General features: G+C 35.8%; 1 protein-coding gene across 2 annotated transcripts in view; it reads right to left on the reverse strand.

The window, feature by feature from the left end:
* Positions 1-16,700, reverse strand: part of unc5da (unc-5 netrin receptor Da) — a 157,835-nt gene that overhangs the window by 54,683 nt on the left and 86,452 nt on the right. For both annotated transcript variants that reach the window (XM_043222171.1, XM_043222169.1), the window contains exon 2: positions 1,123-1,323. In XM_043222171.1, the coding sequence (XP_043078106.1) occupies positions 1,123-1,323 (201 nt within the window). The remainder of the gene's footprint in view (positions 1-1,122; positions 1,324-16,700) is intronic.

A 16,700-nucleotide genomic window follows, 5' to 3' on the forward strand; every position in this document is an offset into this window, starting at 1 on the left:
AGAACAGCATCTATTTAAAAAGGAAATCTTTTGTGACTTTATACATGCCTATTGTCTTTATTGATTATTACAGTTCTTACTTGATAAATAAAAGTATTAATGCCTTTCAATAAATAAATAAGTACTCCATTGGTCTCAAACTCACAGCTCTGCACAGTTTAGCTCCAACCAGCTCCAAATAACACCTGTTTGGATGTTTCTAGTGATCCTAAAGACCTAGATTAGCTGGATCAGGTGTGTTTAATTAGAGTTGGAGCGAAACTGTGCAGAGCTGTGGCCCTCCAGGAATTGAATTTGAGACCAGTGCTCTAAAATCCCCTCCAGGAAGTGAATAACTTCCAGTCTATCGTCTGGCATAAGCAGCTTGAGCATTTCGTCCTCACTAGCAGTCTATTTTAAAGCTTTCAATATAGGTAGCATTCAAAATCAGTCAATTATTCAGCTGCTAACAGTTGTCCCTTTTATCAATAACAGATAAAGATGAAAGAAATAAGTACAAAAGGTAAAAACATGCCTGAAATGAGCCAGGCTGCTTTTCAAACGTTTTTGAATATAAAGCAGCAATTCACGCCTGGGTCAAGTACTGATCCGATGGGGGGAAAAGTTTTATTTCACTAGGTTGCATCACTAGATCAGTCCTTTCAGCTGTCAGAATCTGCACCAGCAAACACTAAATGCAACAATCAGTCTCTTTCAAGCTCTTACAGATAGCACACTATGTTTGATGGAGAGTGAACTGAAAGATGAAAGCTGTGAGAAGTTGAGCCGAACGTCTGCTGCTGTAGAATTTGACATTCTGGACACCACTCTCCCATCAGGCACTGCTGGATGTTTGTATTTGACAGGCAGAAACAGATAGATGTTGCATTAAAGGAATAGTTCACCCAAAAATGAAAATTTACTGTAAATTTACTCACCCTCAGGCCATCCAAGATGTAGATTGTTTCTTCATCACAACAGATTTGGAGAAATCTAGCATTGCATCTTTTGCTCACCCACAGTTCCTCTGAACAAACAAACTCATCTACATCTTAGATGGCCTGAGGGTGAGTAAATTTCATCAAATTTTCATTTTTGGGTGAAATATTATTTCAAAGAGAAGGATAGCACATGCATAGTTACCGGTTCCTAGTTCAGTGTGCTCCAAGGAAGTGTGTTGGTTCTGATGGACCCACTCTCCGTTGCATTTAAAGAAGATCTGGAGAGCGGGCCGTGCTCGGCAGCGTAACTTGATGGGGTTGCTTTTGACAATGTATGCATCATCGGGCTCCTGCAGGAAGTGAGGCAGCGTTCCAGACATCGCTGAGAGACCATCACGTGACCCTGCAACAAATATTCAGGAGTAATATGTCAGCTGTAGAAGAAAAGTCACTGTTTCATTCAACATGAAGCAAAAACATCTAACCGGCCAAATCCGCTCGACTGACAGCTACCTATCTCAGAGTTCCTATAATCAGACACATCAGCTAGAGCTCCCTGACAGCAAGCTTACTCACTTCTTTAACTGCTCTGTCAATCACTTTCAAAAGCGCTCTCAGGTTGGATGACGTTTTCAAACGAGCACCATATGAGTCGGTGACACCAAGAGATAAAATGAAAACTGGCCTAAAGCAGCTGAAGGTGCCTGCAGATGAATTCAGAACCATGGACAGCAGCCAGTAGATACTCAATAGTACAAGCATTTTCAGGACCACGGACAGCTCCTCTGGGCTCTGTGGCTTCGCATTAAATCAGACATGATATGCAGTTATTTGCTCTGTTCCAAAAACCAGTGAGCTGCTAATGGAGGAAACATTTTAAGGCAAAGTATTAAGCTTGCCAACGCAAAGGCTGTTCCAAAAGGTGGGTAACTTAATTATGCTGCCTCTGAAAATACCTTATTTTTAGCTGTCCTAAGGCACTACCACATCTCACATTCACTGTAATGATCTCAGTAGAAATATAAACTTACGGTGGAGGATGGAGTGATAACAAATGTTGAATAAAAATACTCCTAGTAAACCCTGGGATAACAAATTGTTGGTTAAAAAAGGTACACATTTCTGATTTGTGTTAATGAGGAGTACTTATAGCCTATAGCCCCCCAAAAAGGATTTGAAGCAGGCACATAGTATTAAGGAGGCACTGTGCAAAGTCACAGTTGTGCTTATGGGTATTTTTCAGCCACTTTGCGGTAATTATACCAGAGTTATTCCACAAAAGGCACTTTTGCTTTGTGACAGTTGAGTCAGGATCTGTAAGCATTTGCTATCACAGCAAGAGCTGGACTAGACAGATTTTGTGGAATCCCAAGTAAAGTCACATCTATTTGATGTGCAAAAAGAAAAAGTCTATTAGTTTGTTAGTCATATCAGGTCCATTAAATAATATTAAAGTTTATTTATTTAAACTATGTTAACTGCTATTTATTAAGAGTTTGTTAATTGATTAAATTGGTTTTAAAATTTATTAAAAAAGTAAAAAACTATTGACATTAATTCAAATTCCTTAAATGATTATTAAATGTATTTTTGTTGTCACTTCATGTTAACTAATGTAGGGTAACGCATGAACACTTATTTTAAGGTTTTACCTTTTTTTCTTTTTTTTCCACATCTTTAAATTATTTATGATTGTGCTAAAATAAAGCTACAGTTTCATATAAAACGAATCATAATAATACAATAATAAATGTGTCCTGAAGTGTTTCTCGTCTCTCTCAACATTTTCCGTAAATGTCCACTGTATCTGTCAAATAAAGCGCCAAAAGCCCGAAATAAAGTAAAAGTACTGCAAATCTATAATAAACTAGCTATTAAAAAAACGGAAAACTGTTCTGACATGCCCCATAAAAACGACCACATACAGGTGTAAAATTCTATTTCACACAGGGATATTTGGAGAAAGATTTAGGGTCTAAAAGTGTCTTGTGGATAAAAGAGCCACACAAGAGTGACAGGAGCTGAAATATCCACAGTGATTCAAAGCACACAGTGATTTAAAGCACTCCTCTCCCTCGCTCTTCACGTTTCTCTCGTGCTCACTCTCCATTTCTCTTTCTGTCACTGCATGTGTGTACACACACACACACCACACACACTCCAAGACTCTCCCTTTCTAATAAAACTGTCACAGATGTAATTGGATGGGATATTTTAGAAACGATTTCCCCTGACTGAAATCTTAAGCATAATAGAGATTTCTGTTGACTTGTAATCCTTCCCGGGAAACTTTACGAGTGTGTGTGTGCACAGGTGTGTTATCCTCTGGCAAACATACCTGATTCATCCTGATTAGAATGAATAGAGAAATGCCTGCGTGTGCCGCTCACACTGAGAAAATCACAGCCCTCGCACCTCCCCTCCTTCTCTCACTGTCTCTCTCACACCAGAGGACAATTTTATCATTCAAGTGTTTCTTTCACAGCTCAGTAGACTTAAAGTCAACATGCACTTTCCTAATATATACTCATGGTCTGACTGTGAACATTTCATCAGTACATGTTATTCCTTTAAAAAAAGCACTTTAGGAATCTTTCAGAAAAATGTTTCACCACTAAAATTACTTTCCCTTCAGGTTAAAAATGTTGACCAAAAGTCAAATGACTAAACCTATTCTAAAATCATGATGATGGTTAATGTTTGATTCAAAACAAATTATGGCAATAACAGAAACAAATGAAAGAAGCGACACCCGTGTATATGGCTCCGCATCTAGGTCAGAAATTGGTTGTGGGCCATGCTCCAAGGTCATTCTTCATCGAACATAAATTCATATTCAGGACTGGCGCCATTATTATACGGGATGCCCATTTTTCACAATTTAATCAAGATGGAATTAATTTAAGCATGCATTCGGTCAGTATTTATTTTAAGTATTTTAGACTACCAAGTAGCAGGGATAAAAAAAAAAAAAACAATCAAAATGACAGCATTTCTTTCATTAAATATATATATATTTTTCAAATTATGTTTTGTAAAAAAAAAAAAAAAAAAAAAAAAAAAAAAAAAAAAAAAAAAAGAAAAATGTTTTAAAAGTCAAAAATTAGGTAGCAAAACTATTTTCAACATTGATAATGCAAATTAGCATATTAGAATGATTTCTGAAAGATCAGGATCATGTGACACTGAAGACTGAAGTAATATGGAAGTAATAAAATATTTTCTATCTTTTATATATATATATATATATATATATATAATAAAAATAATTGGATTAAAAATTATAATATATATATAAGCCCTATATATATACATATATATATATATATATATATATATATATATATATATATATATATATATATATAACAACAAAAACGAACAAACAAAAAAATCGTATTAAATAAGAAAAAAACTTTCTTAAAGCGAGCAAAGTAAGCGTGTCGAATAATAATAATAATGAAAATTTAATGAAATGCCTATTAATCTATTTGTAATGAATTTTATAACATAAATTATTGCAAACAGCTGTTGTTTTATAACATTATTGCTATTGTTATTATTATTATTATTATCATAAAACAGCTGTTTAATAGAAAGTCATGGTTCAGAATTATATTGTCACCCTAAAAATATAATCAAAGCGGATTGTGAAAATAAATCAGTATGGTTTATTCTTCTGATCTTTTAGTAAAAATTCATTTTAAAAATCACAAAAATGTTCAGCAACATTACATCACATTATGAAAATATGTTTTACTCTAATGCAAATGAAAATTATAATAGAAATTATTATGAGTAACATCTCTGAAAATCTATATTCCCAGTCAAAATGTCTTTTTTTTAGAACACCAAAGTGGCTAAGAACATGACAAAGTGTCATCCAGCCATGACTTCCTGTTTCACAGGAATATGAATATGAGGAAGCAAACTGTCTTTGTAATTTATCACAAGGAACAAAAGGACAGATTGATATGCTTTACAAAATATAAAGTCAAGAAAATAGCACATAAAAAAGCTACTTTTTCTATTTCATAAAAAAACTTTTCTATTTCCACCATTAGGACAATAATTAAAGAATTCCAATCAACAGGAAATGTTACAAATATGCCTACAGTGTATTGTCTGTGAATATATTGTCTTAATGCAACATGAGGAGTATTGTTTGAACCAAAAGACACAAAAAGTTGAGTCTTGGGGTTAGAAAGCCATATAATGGGCCATGATTGGATTTTCAAAACTAGTCTTTTATTACTGGATTTTCCTTTTTTACGTTTTACTTCAAAGACAGTTTAAAAAAGGTGTCCTTTTATTTATTTATTTATTTATTTATTTATTTTTAAAGATCAAAATGATTAACAGTGTATATTTATTTACATAGGCTTCTTTTTTCATACAGTATCTACAAAGGATACCAACAATTTTAATGCATACAGACCGGAAACAACATTATTCTAAAGCTAAACCTGCCTCATGGTTTAATCTAAGACCCAGTTTTAGTCCAGAAGTAGCTGTAGTCTTCCTCCAGGAAATCAGAGTATTAAAATCCAGACTACACTGAGACTATTTCAAACCATGACAGAGAAAGCAGATTTCTTCTAATCTGGTTTAAATGGTCGTTTTGGTCTAGGACTAGGCTTAATCCCTGTCCAGGAAACCACCCCTATAAGTATGCATAAGTAGGAAAAAAACCCTACATTTTCTCTGAATTTAATTTCAGTGCTGTCTAATAGAAGCAATTAAGAAATTAAAAGGATTCCGATGGCTTTCTCTCTATCTTCCTCCTCCATTCCTTCTTGTTCCAGACATGCAAACAGAACACACGTTATTTTCTATAAGAGAATTAATGGCGCAGTATCTTGTTGTTTGTAACATCTAAAGCTTTGTGCTCATGGACACGATATGCTTGTTTTTAGAATGAACACTCCTACACACGGAGCACCAGGTAGGAGTGTGAACATCCATATTCACAAACACGCACGAACATATTGGACCATGCAGTTCCATACTGTAATGTGTGCTAATGCTATTTTAGCACGCCCACAAACAAATGTATTCACATTTACAAGCAAATACACAAATCTCAACACGTTCAAACACAAGCACACGAACAATCGCGCACATTTGGACTCGCACACCGCACGCTTTTATCCAGCCACCATCACAGATGTTCAGGAGTGCTTGACATGATGGCAGTCTGATGAAAGGGAAAAATAGTCATCTGACTGAGCCGCAGATGAAAGGAAAGAGAGAAAGTGTTGGGGGGGGAGGGAAAAAAGAGTAAGAAAAAGAAAGTGCAAATGGGAACCGGTGGAAAGAGCTACTTTAGACTCGTGGACGTTGTTTAAGTCACTTTTGTATGCAGAAGGATTCATATAACCGTTGAGGGGAGGACAGTTTGTTCCTGACAGAAAATGAAGTTTATTACACTCATACACACTCGCACACACGAACAAGAAACAAACACTCAAGAACACGCAAGTGAAACAATCCAACTTCTCTTGGAATGAAAATATAGACTTGTTAAAGACCTTGTTTTGGTCCAGTTATTACCTATATGCGTGTGCTAAGAAGTATATTATTTCATCCCAAATTTAAAAGTACAACGCCCTGGACAAGAAAAACTGGTTAAAGTGGTGAAATATATATATATATATATATATATATATATATATATATATATATATATATATATATATATATATATATATATATATATATATATATATATATATATATGTACTGTATATGTATGTATTCTTTATATTCTTTAACAATTATATAATATAGATTTTAAAAGAAGCATTTCCTGACCAAGTGATAAATCATATGCTTTACAACTGAATCAAATATTAAAATACATTGGTTACTTGTAGAACATTAGTTTTTGCTTTATGGTTCTCTGGAGTCAGAATGGCTTGCCTGTGGCATCAGACTGTATGAAATGTTTTGGTTTAAACCTTTTATTTTATTTTTTTTTAGGTCTGCTGTCGTGCATTTCAAGAAAATCTGGCAGTTTGGTTTTTTGTTTGTTTCTCTCTGTAGTGGTGTTTTTTGTTATGTAGTGTTAGTTCTTGATAGAACCGAAAAGGACGAAAGTGACCATGACATCCTAATGCAATCATGGCTCAGACACAATAACACAGTCCTGACTGCCTCTCTGAGGGGCTTTTGAGCTGTGTGTATATGTGTGTGTGTGTGAGTGTGCGAGGAGAGAGCGAGAGAGGATGATTTTAGTGATTGAGCGTATGTGTGTTTTCCAAACCTCCCTGTATCAAGCTCTCTGACAGCTATTTAATGTGTCTCATTTGCATGAGTTGATAAAGCACCGATCTGCTCTCTTAATCCACAGTGTGACACAGCTGAAACGCCAAAATGTCCGGCCGCGTTCTCTCAATCCACCCTCCGCTGTCAGGGCCGATTCGGTTGCCACAGAGATGATATACGAGCGGCGGGCCACCCCGGCAATAACGGCGGACGCTAGATACATCTCACGCTACGGGAGCAAAACAAGATGTCACTGCCACCGGCTCTGAGCAATGAGTTTATCACACACACACCTGTCTGTCACACTGAGAGGTCTACGTCGTGAAACACACACACACACACACACACACAAATACAAACATGCTAACCATTCTGACCTGGACGTGATAAAGGAATCGTGCTCTGATGGTTAGATTGAATCCAGTTTTTATGTCAAATATGCCACGTCATATTTTTAAAAACATGTCGTTCCAAATCCGTGTTTTGTAATTTTTAGAACACAAATTAAACTATATATGATAAATCCAAGCGCTTTCTAACCCCAAGATGATAAGACTATGAAGTCATTATTTTTGTTTTCTTTGTGCACAAAAAGTATTCTCATAGCTTCACACTAATATCACATACATTATTTAATTGTTGTCCTACATTTATAGGTCTTGAACATGGTAGTTGAGTTGTTGTCTATGCAGGGTAAAGCTTGGAAAGCTCTTAGATTTCATTAAAAAAATATTATTTTCTTACAGGTTTGGAACAACATAACATTCATTTTTGGGTGAACTATCTCCTTAAACTATTATAGCTTGCCAACTTACTGTCAAAATGTAGATTACCGCATTGAAGCTTTTAAATTTCTTTACATTATTTATTTATAGGACATTAGAGCTGTATTTATCAGGTATAAAAACAATTAAGATATCTATTAGGGTGGCAGAAAAAAAATCGATTTTCCGATGCATCACGATTCTTTGTTCAACGATTCTGAATCCCATATGACACGTGGCATCGCGCTAGAGACGCGCCGGGCTTCATTGCACACGATTTGCATTGAGACACGTACGCATTGTTTGACAATGTGTGCTTTAGTCCGCCGTGTTTTATTTTAGATATTCTTCAGACATGCTTTTATTTATACAGTTTGGAATGCAGCGCTATTAGATGCACGAAACTCGCGCACGTGACAGACACGTGCCTGATCGCGGCTGCGGTGTGCATTAGTCTGAATGCAGCCTGTAAAAGTTGTCATTGTCTATGATCTCATCAGTAATAATCAGTATAACAAAAAAGAAAAAAAAGATGCATTTGCACAGCAGAAGTAGTAATTGTGGAAAAAATATAGATCAAGAATTGTTTTGGAATCGGATTGGATAGTGAAGATTCCCACCCCTGATATCTATTAAGGTAAAACAACAAAACAAAAAAATGGTATTTATTTAGAAATAAAAAACAGATTCTTTCACTAGTGGCCTCACACTTTTGGACCCCAGCTACAGTGAAAATATGAGCTTTGCACAATCCTTTATTCTGCAAATCCTGTGGAAAACGGTGCAAAGCATGCATTTCAGATAGAAAGAGAGAGAGAGAGAGAGGTGCACCCTGGGGAGTTATGACAGACTGCTGGTACAGAGATCGCGATAATGGCAGTTCTCAGCAGGGTGACGAACCTGTGTAACATACAGCTCAACCACGGCCTGAACAGTAACACATACCACATGCAGATCAGCTTCACGCACTTTTCAAAATACAAATATTAAGAACGATCCATTCATGCTATTTTTATACTCCTACTACAACAAAAAACTGAATGAAATAATATGCCATTTTATGAAATGAATGCTCATCACAGAGAAACTCTTATACATGTAGGTATAGAACAAAGTGGGTGAGTAAATGACTTTTGGCTTAACTAAATCTTGAAATGCTTCATTCGGTAATTCTTCCATACTGCCTATTGCAAGATTAAAGGATAAAACAAGTGATTGGACAACACACATACAGAAAGAGAGAGAGAGAGAGAGAGAGAGAGAGGTGAAGGAAGTGGAATATGGAGGTTTAGGTAATAGAGTGTGTAAACAAAACAATAGATTGGTGTAAAATTACAAAATAAAAAAGCTGAGTTAATGTGATTGGCCTCTAGATTACTGCTGATGGGAAAATAAAGACGTTCCATAATATTTCATTACAGTAGCAACCCCAATAATCAAATGATTCTCAAAACAGCTAATACATATGTGATAGAAAATTATAAACTAAGAGACTGCTGTAAAAGCTAGTCAGCAACAATTTAATGCGCACCTTCAACATAAATGCTATTCAGAAAGGTAAGCCTCTAAAACATGATCCCTTCTTTCATCAAATTTTAAGGCAAAAAGCCTGACAAATATTTTAAACTATTATTAAAGTAACTGTTTTCTATCATAAAGTATATTTTACTCCTGTGATGGAAAAGCAGATTTTTCAGCAACTACTACTTTAGTTTCACAATATCCTTTATAAACCATTCTTATATGCTGATATGGCTCTTAAAAAAGTTGAAAACAGTTGCGCTGCTTAATATTTATGCTGATACTGTTTCTCGATTATTTGATGAACAGAAAGTTCAAAAGAACAGCATTTATTTAAAAAAGAAATCTTTTGTAACATTGATCAGAAGTGACAGCAAAGATATTTGCAATTTATTGCGTCCTCGAAAAAAGATCAAAAAAGATCTTTCAGTCCTCAAACTTTTAAATCATCGCGTATATTTATGCATCACAGAATTTCTCTTGATGTGTCTGTATTAAAGTCAATGAGTTGAGTCTCTTGTAAATGACACACATAGCTGTGCATATGCAGAGTGTTCCAAATGAGTCACTTACAGTATGAAGTTCCATTTCATTTAATATGCTGCTAGAACTGTTCACTAGGTTTAGAAACAGAGAGAGAGAAATGGAGGGAGAGAGATACTGCAGTCTCTAAAGCTGATCGTAAATATCATGACTAAGAATAAAACAGCTGCTAGTACATAAATTTACAAAGCAGAACTGTAATTACAGCACTACTCAAAATTCAAATGCAGGGCCACAGTCGTTTGCTAATTAGTACAAACAAAACATCCTTAAGTAACGCTGACATTTCAGTAAAGGTTAGGAAGTGTCGCTTGTGTGTGTACTTCCATCGGTCTGAATATAATTAGAGGGAGTTTTGTGAGGGCAGACTTAACGCAAAGTCATGCTGAATTTCGGTCACTTCTAGTGTCGTCCCCTGTGATGCTGTTTAAATACTCTTAATAACTCTTAATGGACAGTCAAGTAAGAGAAATTATTAATATGACGTAGTTTAATTACGAAATGCGTTTGATGGTAACATCAAATGCTGAGGAGAAACCACAAAAACCTCTGAGCGCATAAAAGTTTGCTAGGATGATGGTTCAAGGAACTTGAGAAGTACACAGAAGATACCTCCTATCATTCTCAGAGCACTTCAGATGGTATGAAATTCCTTTGAAAGGATTCTTGGATGTGTGGAAGAGATTTAGCGAACAGACAGCGAGGGTCCTTCCGGAGTGCTCGAGATCGAAGACTTTCTCTTTTTTTTTTTCATCCGTCTCCAAAGAGCTTCACACTAAGTGATATTACTGAGAGTCGCTTCTTTTTCTAATCGCAGTCCCACGGGATCAAAGTTCCCGGGAAGCCCCAGAGCTCTGTTCATATATCTCTTTTTGCCTTTGAAAATAAGAGCGAATCATTGCATTAGTTGTAATACTTGTTCTAGGCATGCAAAAACATCAGAAAAGAAAAGCAGCCATCACCATGAAATATGTAAAACAAGTATATAATAAAGTACTGATGTAGGCAAGTACTCACACTAGGGATTACTCACAATAGACTTCAATTACACTAAACGCTACATTTGATTTTAATGCACATGAAAATGGAAAATTGAAGGACAATTTATTCAATGTGTCAAAATGTTGTGTAAATCTGTTTATAAAACTTTTCTTACACTCTCAGAAATAAAGGTACAAAGCTGTCACTGGGGTTTCAAAATGTTTGTACCTACAGTGTCCATTTTGGTACCTTAAAGATATGTATTAGTGCTTAAAGTGTACATATTTGAACCTAATAAAAAGGTACTGCCCCACAGACAGCTTTTGTTTATTTCTGAGAGCATATGTAAACCACTGCATTTAATGACTACGGATGATTTATTCCACAATGAACGCTATTTATTAGGCTGTACGTCTGTATTACACTTGAATTAAACATGCTATTATTTGTCAATAGGGAGTACTAAAAATGTGAAAATACAATAGGGTGAAGAGGGAAATGTTTTAGAGCAAACAACGATTGTTCAAATTTCCAAAATTGCACATGGTAACTTTTTAAGTGGTCAGTCCGCTTGTTTGTTCAGTAAATTTCTAAACGCTGGTAAAAGCCTAAAAAGCATTGCATCTAAAACCAAGCTTTTAAGCCAGACAAAAGCTTGAGCTCTGTGAAAAGTTTCATTCACTTCACTTAAAGCTGCAGCATGCAATTTATTCAATGTCAAAATACTTTCTCCAGTGCATTACATTACAAAAATGCATTTGGCAGAAACTTTATCCAAAGTGAAGGCTGAAAAACATTTTCCCAGTATGCTTTATTTTCTTTTTTTCCCTGGGAATCAAATCCATAACATCGGTGACGTTACACATGAAAGAGCGACATTTATTCAAACAATTATTTTATTGGAAGGAGAAGAGAAGAGAAGAGAAGAGAAGAGAAGAGAAGAGAAGAGAAGAGAAGAGAAGAGAAGAGAAGAGAAGAGAAGAGAAGAGAAGAGAAGAGAAGAGAGATTTAACACAAGTTTATTAAACAGAATTTTTCTTCAGTACATTAATACTAGTATAATGAAAACATAATTTCTCAACCTTTAAGTAAAACATGAACCCAAGACATTTAACAATATATAGAAAAATACATACTTCCTAAAACCATCTTTTTTTAATTAAGAAGAAGCTGTTCTTCATAAATACAAGATAAAATTTCCCCTACACACTACTTTTCTCTAAAAGTTATTAAATCTCCCACCAAATCATAGTAAGCCAATTAAACTTTCTATCTATTTGCAATTAAATCTTTCAACATTTTCACTGGGTCTACTCCACCCATACCCAGCAGTTTATTCTTTCTGGTCTTCAATTTTGCTGTACCTATAACATTAAGAGACAAAACATTGTCTTTTTTGACATCCTGTATTTTACACCTCCTATAAAAAGCCATTCTGAAAAACTTTCAACAAAACATCTAAACCATTCGATTAAAACTTTAAAAAGCTCTTCCAGTCGTTTGCAATTTAAAAACAAGTGCCAATGAAACGTCCCAATGAAAGTTGTTTAACTGCATCTGTACGCTCTTGTAAAGAAATGTCAAATTCCAAGTTTGCTCTCTGTTTAATTTGTACTTAGGAAGATCTTGTAAAAGATCTGTAGCACTCTCTTTATCACATTGTTCAGCATTAAAAAATGTCCAGAATAAAAATCAACTGCAAGTTTTCCGGTTTCATTTGGATTTTCTGTAATTGTTCCATCTGGACATCTCAAATAAAGCATATGATTATGTTGTACCACATTTCTCTCCAGTTTAAAATAATAAGCACTGGGAACATCGTAATGTTTAACAGAACGAAAACATGACCTTATTAAAGCACTTTTAACTTGTTCTTGTAACAAATGTTTCAAATCTAACTTCACTTGGGTTAATCCCTTCTTTATAACCCAACATCATCTTCTCCTTTTCTTCTGTTTCACATTGTAATTTTTGCACTGCATCTTTAACTATATAACTATAAAATAGTGATAATTGAGACTCATAACTTTGACAGAACATTTTAATAACACCTTTCCAACTCCCCACCACTGACTTTTGGTTTCATAATTATGTTTCTGTAACCTCTATTTTCCCCAAAGATGAGTAAAACTCTCACAGAATAACTTATTATATAAGATTCTTCTTTTATTAAACTGCTAATAATGCTGCAATCTAGAAGTTATTTTCTTAATCTATATCTATAGTTATCATATGGTGATCCAAAAAAATAATGCCAGCACCCATCACTGTATTATTAAAGGACTTACTCACATAAAACCTATCTAATCTAGCTCTCTTAACTTCATTATCACTTTTTTAACCATATATATATATATATATATATATATATATATATATATATATATATATATATATATATATATATATATATATATATATATATATTGTTGTATCCCTTTATTACTATTTCTCTAAACATCATTATGTTATTGTTATTGAATAACTTTAGAGAGTGATATGACTGATTGTAAGTGAGGATTTTCACTATTCCTATCAACCATAAAATTTTCAGTACAATTCCAATCTCCAGCCATAACTATGAAAACATTCTAAATGTATTGTGAAATGTGACTCTGTATATTTGAAAAAAGGTAGGATAGAAACTAGATAGATTTGACTCATTTTCCTACTTGTTTGAAAATGAACCGTTTTCTCAATTTTGTAAGCAGTTTACACAAAAAAAATCTCCTTTTTTCATTCAGCTCATCTAATCCAGCAGCACGCTGCAATTTGACTACCGATTTCACAAATTTGTCAGTATCCAGAAAAATATCTTATTTTTTTACTGCTTTTCCAAATGTCTCATCCAGAAAATCATTTGTCTCTTGAAGAGAATAAAGATTTCCATCGTCCATTTGAGACCCTGTATCAGAAAAACCTGACATTTGAGAGAACGTATCCTCATCCCTCATTTCTACTTTACTTTCATCTACTAATAGGCCTTCTACAGTACTTTCCGTTTTCTGACTGAGCATCACAACTCTGCAAGTAATAGCAATCTCAGAATCCAAACCAGTCTCATCCACAACCTTTCGTACAACCACAGACTGACTTTCATCTTGAACCACATTTTCCTGAACCTAAATTCCTTCGTTATCACTTTCTTGTAATTCAACTATAGCCTGTTCATTTACAGTTTCAACTCATTCGATTTGAATATTCGCCTCATCCGGCTCATTCACATCACGTACTACCCTGTCCACATTATTTTCCTCATTCATGTTCAATTGAACTTTATGAGGACAAGCAAACTGGCCATGTTCACACTGCAGCAGAATACGGTTGTCAATCCTGTTTTTGGGTCCTTAATAAGATTACGTTTACACACAGTTCGGTTATTTGCAGGTGTGACAACCACATTCTGTAATCGAACTCACGCCAGTAAAAGGACTCACAACCTTATTCCCAGAACAAGAGCGCTGTGTGAATGGAACGGGACTGAACAACTAGTTGTCTGTCACATCATATACTGCGAGAGAGAGCCACGCACGTATACTGTGTGTTACATGTTTTGGGTAACTTACAGTAAAGGGGAAATAAGCTGAGTGTCATTTTAAAGTGTTATGCTGTGACCATCAGTTTTGTATTCAAATTCTTCGCTCTCCAACCAAATTTAAAAACTGCTGTTGGTTAATGAAGGTTTTAAGAAAGAACTAAATTTGACTCTTGTCATGTCAGAAAGTGATAAGGCTTTCAGTTTTACGGACGTCGCCATCTTTAATATTACTTCGGTCGCTGTCGCTATGGTTACTGGTAAAGCATGACTCCCGTTGTACGTTCATACAGACAGAATTCTACACACGACTCTAAGCTGCTGTGTGAACGAGACATTTTGAGACTCACACCTTTAAAGAAAATACGGTTGGCAATCCCAAATACAGGACACCATATTCTGCTGCTGTGTGAACGTGGCCTCTGACCAATAGTAGAGCATTCAAAACACTTAAATTCAGCAGTAGTAGAGTAAATCATAAATGACTTACCTTCAGCCATGACCTGAAACAATATTGGCTCTTTCAGTTCCAAACTTTTACAACCAAGTGATATGACTTTTATTGGGCTCGCGATTTTCCCAAACCTAATGAGTTCTCTCTCAATAACTTCATTAGGGAAGAACAGCGGTACTTTTGAGATAATTACCTTACACGTTAACGTAGCTAAAGGAAGGATTGGACAAAAACTTCCATCAATCACAATGCCACTCTCAATAAGTTGTTGTCCTCTTTAAGAAAAACAACTACCGCTTTGTTCATCCTAGGTGCCGAAAATATGTTTTCACAACCGATTTGTTCTCCCACTGCTAATAGCACACTTTCTAAAGTAACTCTCTGTTCCGGCATGCACTTAACGGCATGGCTGAGTGAAAGAGATGGCGCACACTCACCTGGGAGTGACGCCATACTAACACGCGCCAATTAATTTAACAACGGCTACACAAAATCAAACAAAAAGAAAATATTTTATAACTTAAACAAGAGAAAGAAAAGAGAAGAGAACCGATGAAATATGAACAACCAAAAGGCTTTTCTGAGCTCTTGATGAGCATGACAGGCACATTAATCATGAATCACACTGAGCCGTGAGACATTGGAGAAATGGAGGGAGGAAAAGGAGAAGACAGAGAGACGCTTCCCACACTGAGTCTCCAAAACTCCATCTCTAGAAATGTTTCCATGCAGAGCTGCTTTTAAGGGGTATATAGAGTTCAGACAACATCAGGATGAGTGTTCAGACGAAATCAATCGCTTGGAAAGAGATTTCAAGAAAGCACCTTTACCATAAACCCACCTAAAATAACATCTTACGTCTCCACAGCATCAGTAAAAATTCATGAGCTTCAAAAGTTATAAATAGATGGCAGATTCCTCGTTTCGAAAAACGCTTTATGAACGCCTCCTTCCCAGACATCAAGAAGCAAGAATCTACAACGGCAATCCAAACCACACGATAATCTCAACAGTTCTCCCAATGTCCTTTGCATGGTCTACATCTGCCGAAAAAGGAGCGACCGTTCATCCGTTCGTTCCTTACACAAAACTAGTTTTATAGAGTTTGGCGGGGAGTCTCATTCTGTCAGTCAGCGTAATTAGCCTCTCCTCTCTCATTCAGACGCTGATCAGAGCCGAACATGGAGACAGGTGAAGGAAACTCAGCAGGAGAGGAGGAGGAGGAGGACGATGAGAAGGAGCAAAAGAGAGGGAGAGCAGAAGAAAGAGTATAAAGAGAGAGAGAGAGAGAGAGAGAGAGAGAGAGAGAGAAAGAGAGATTGATCTGAAACCCTACCGTGAGCCACAGCAGGGGGCATTACGGCTTGAGAGGAGAGTGTGAATGTACGGGGCCTTTACAGATTCACTGATGATGTCTGTACACCATCTGTTCAAATATGCCACATGATATCAAAGAATCATGACCAAAAGGCTATTGTAGACAAGTCTCCTCGGGAACCTGGTGAACTGGGTACTGAAAGGCTGTTTTTGCTAAATGAAGGTCGGATTCCAGATTCTTTTGCTCTCAAGGGAAGACCCTTTGAGCGCGTCCTGTGGCAAACATCTGTCTGAATCACGAAGACGCTGCATTCAGTCCGTGTCTGTCTTCTGGATGTCTTAGATCCTTAGCCAAATCCCTATCTCCCTGTCTCACTCGTTCTCTCAGAAAAGAAAGA

The sequence above is a fragment of the Puntigrus tetrazona genome, chromosome 21 (assembly GCF_018831695.1).
Source record: "Puntigrus tetrazona isolate hp1 chromosome 21, ASM1883169v1, whole genome shotgun sequence".
In the NCBI taxonomy this organism is placed as follows: Eukaryota; Metazoa; Chordata; class Actinopteri; order Cypriniformes; family Cyprinidae; genus Puntigrus; species Puntigrus tetrazona.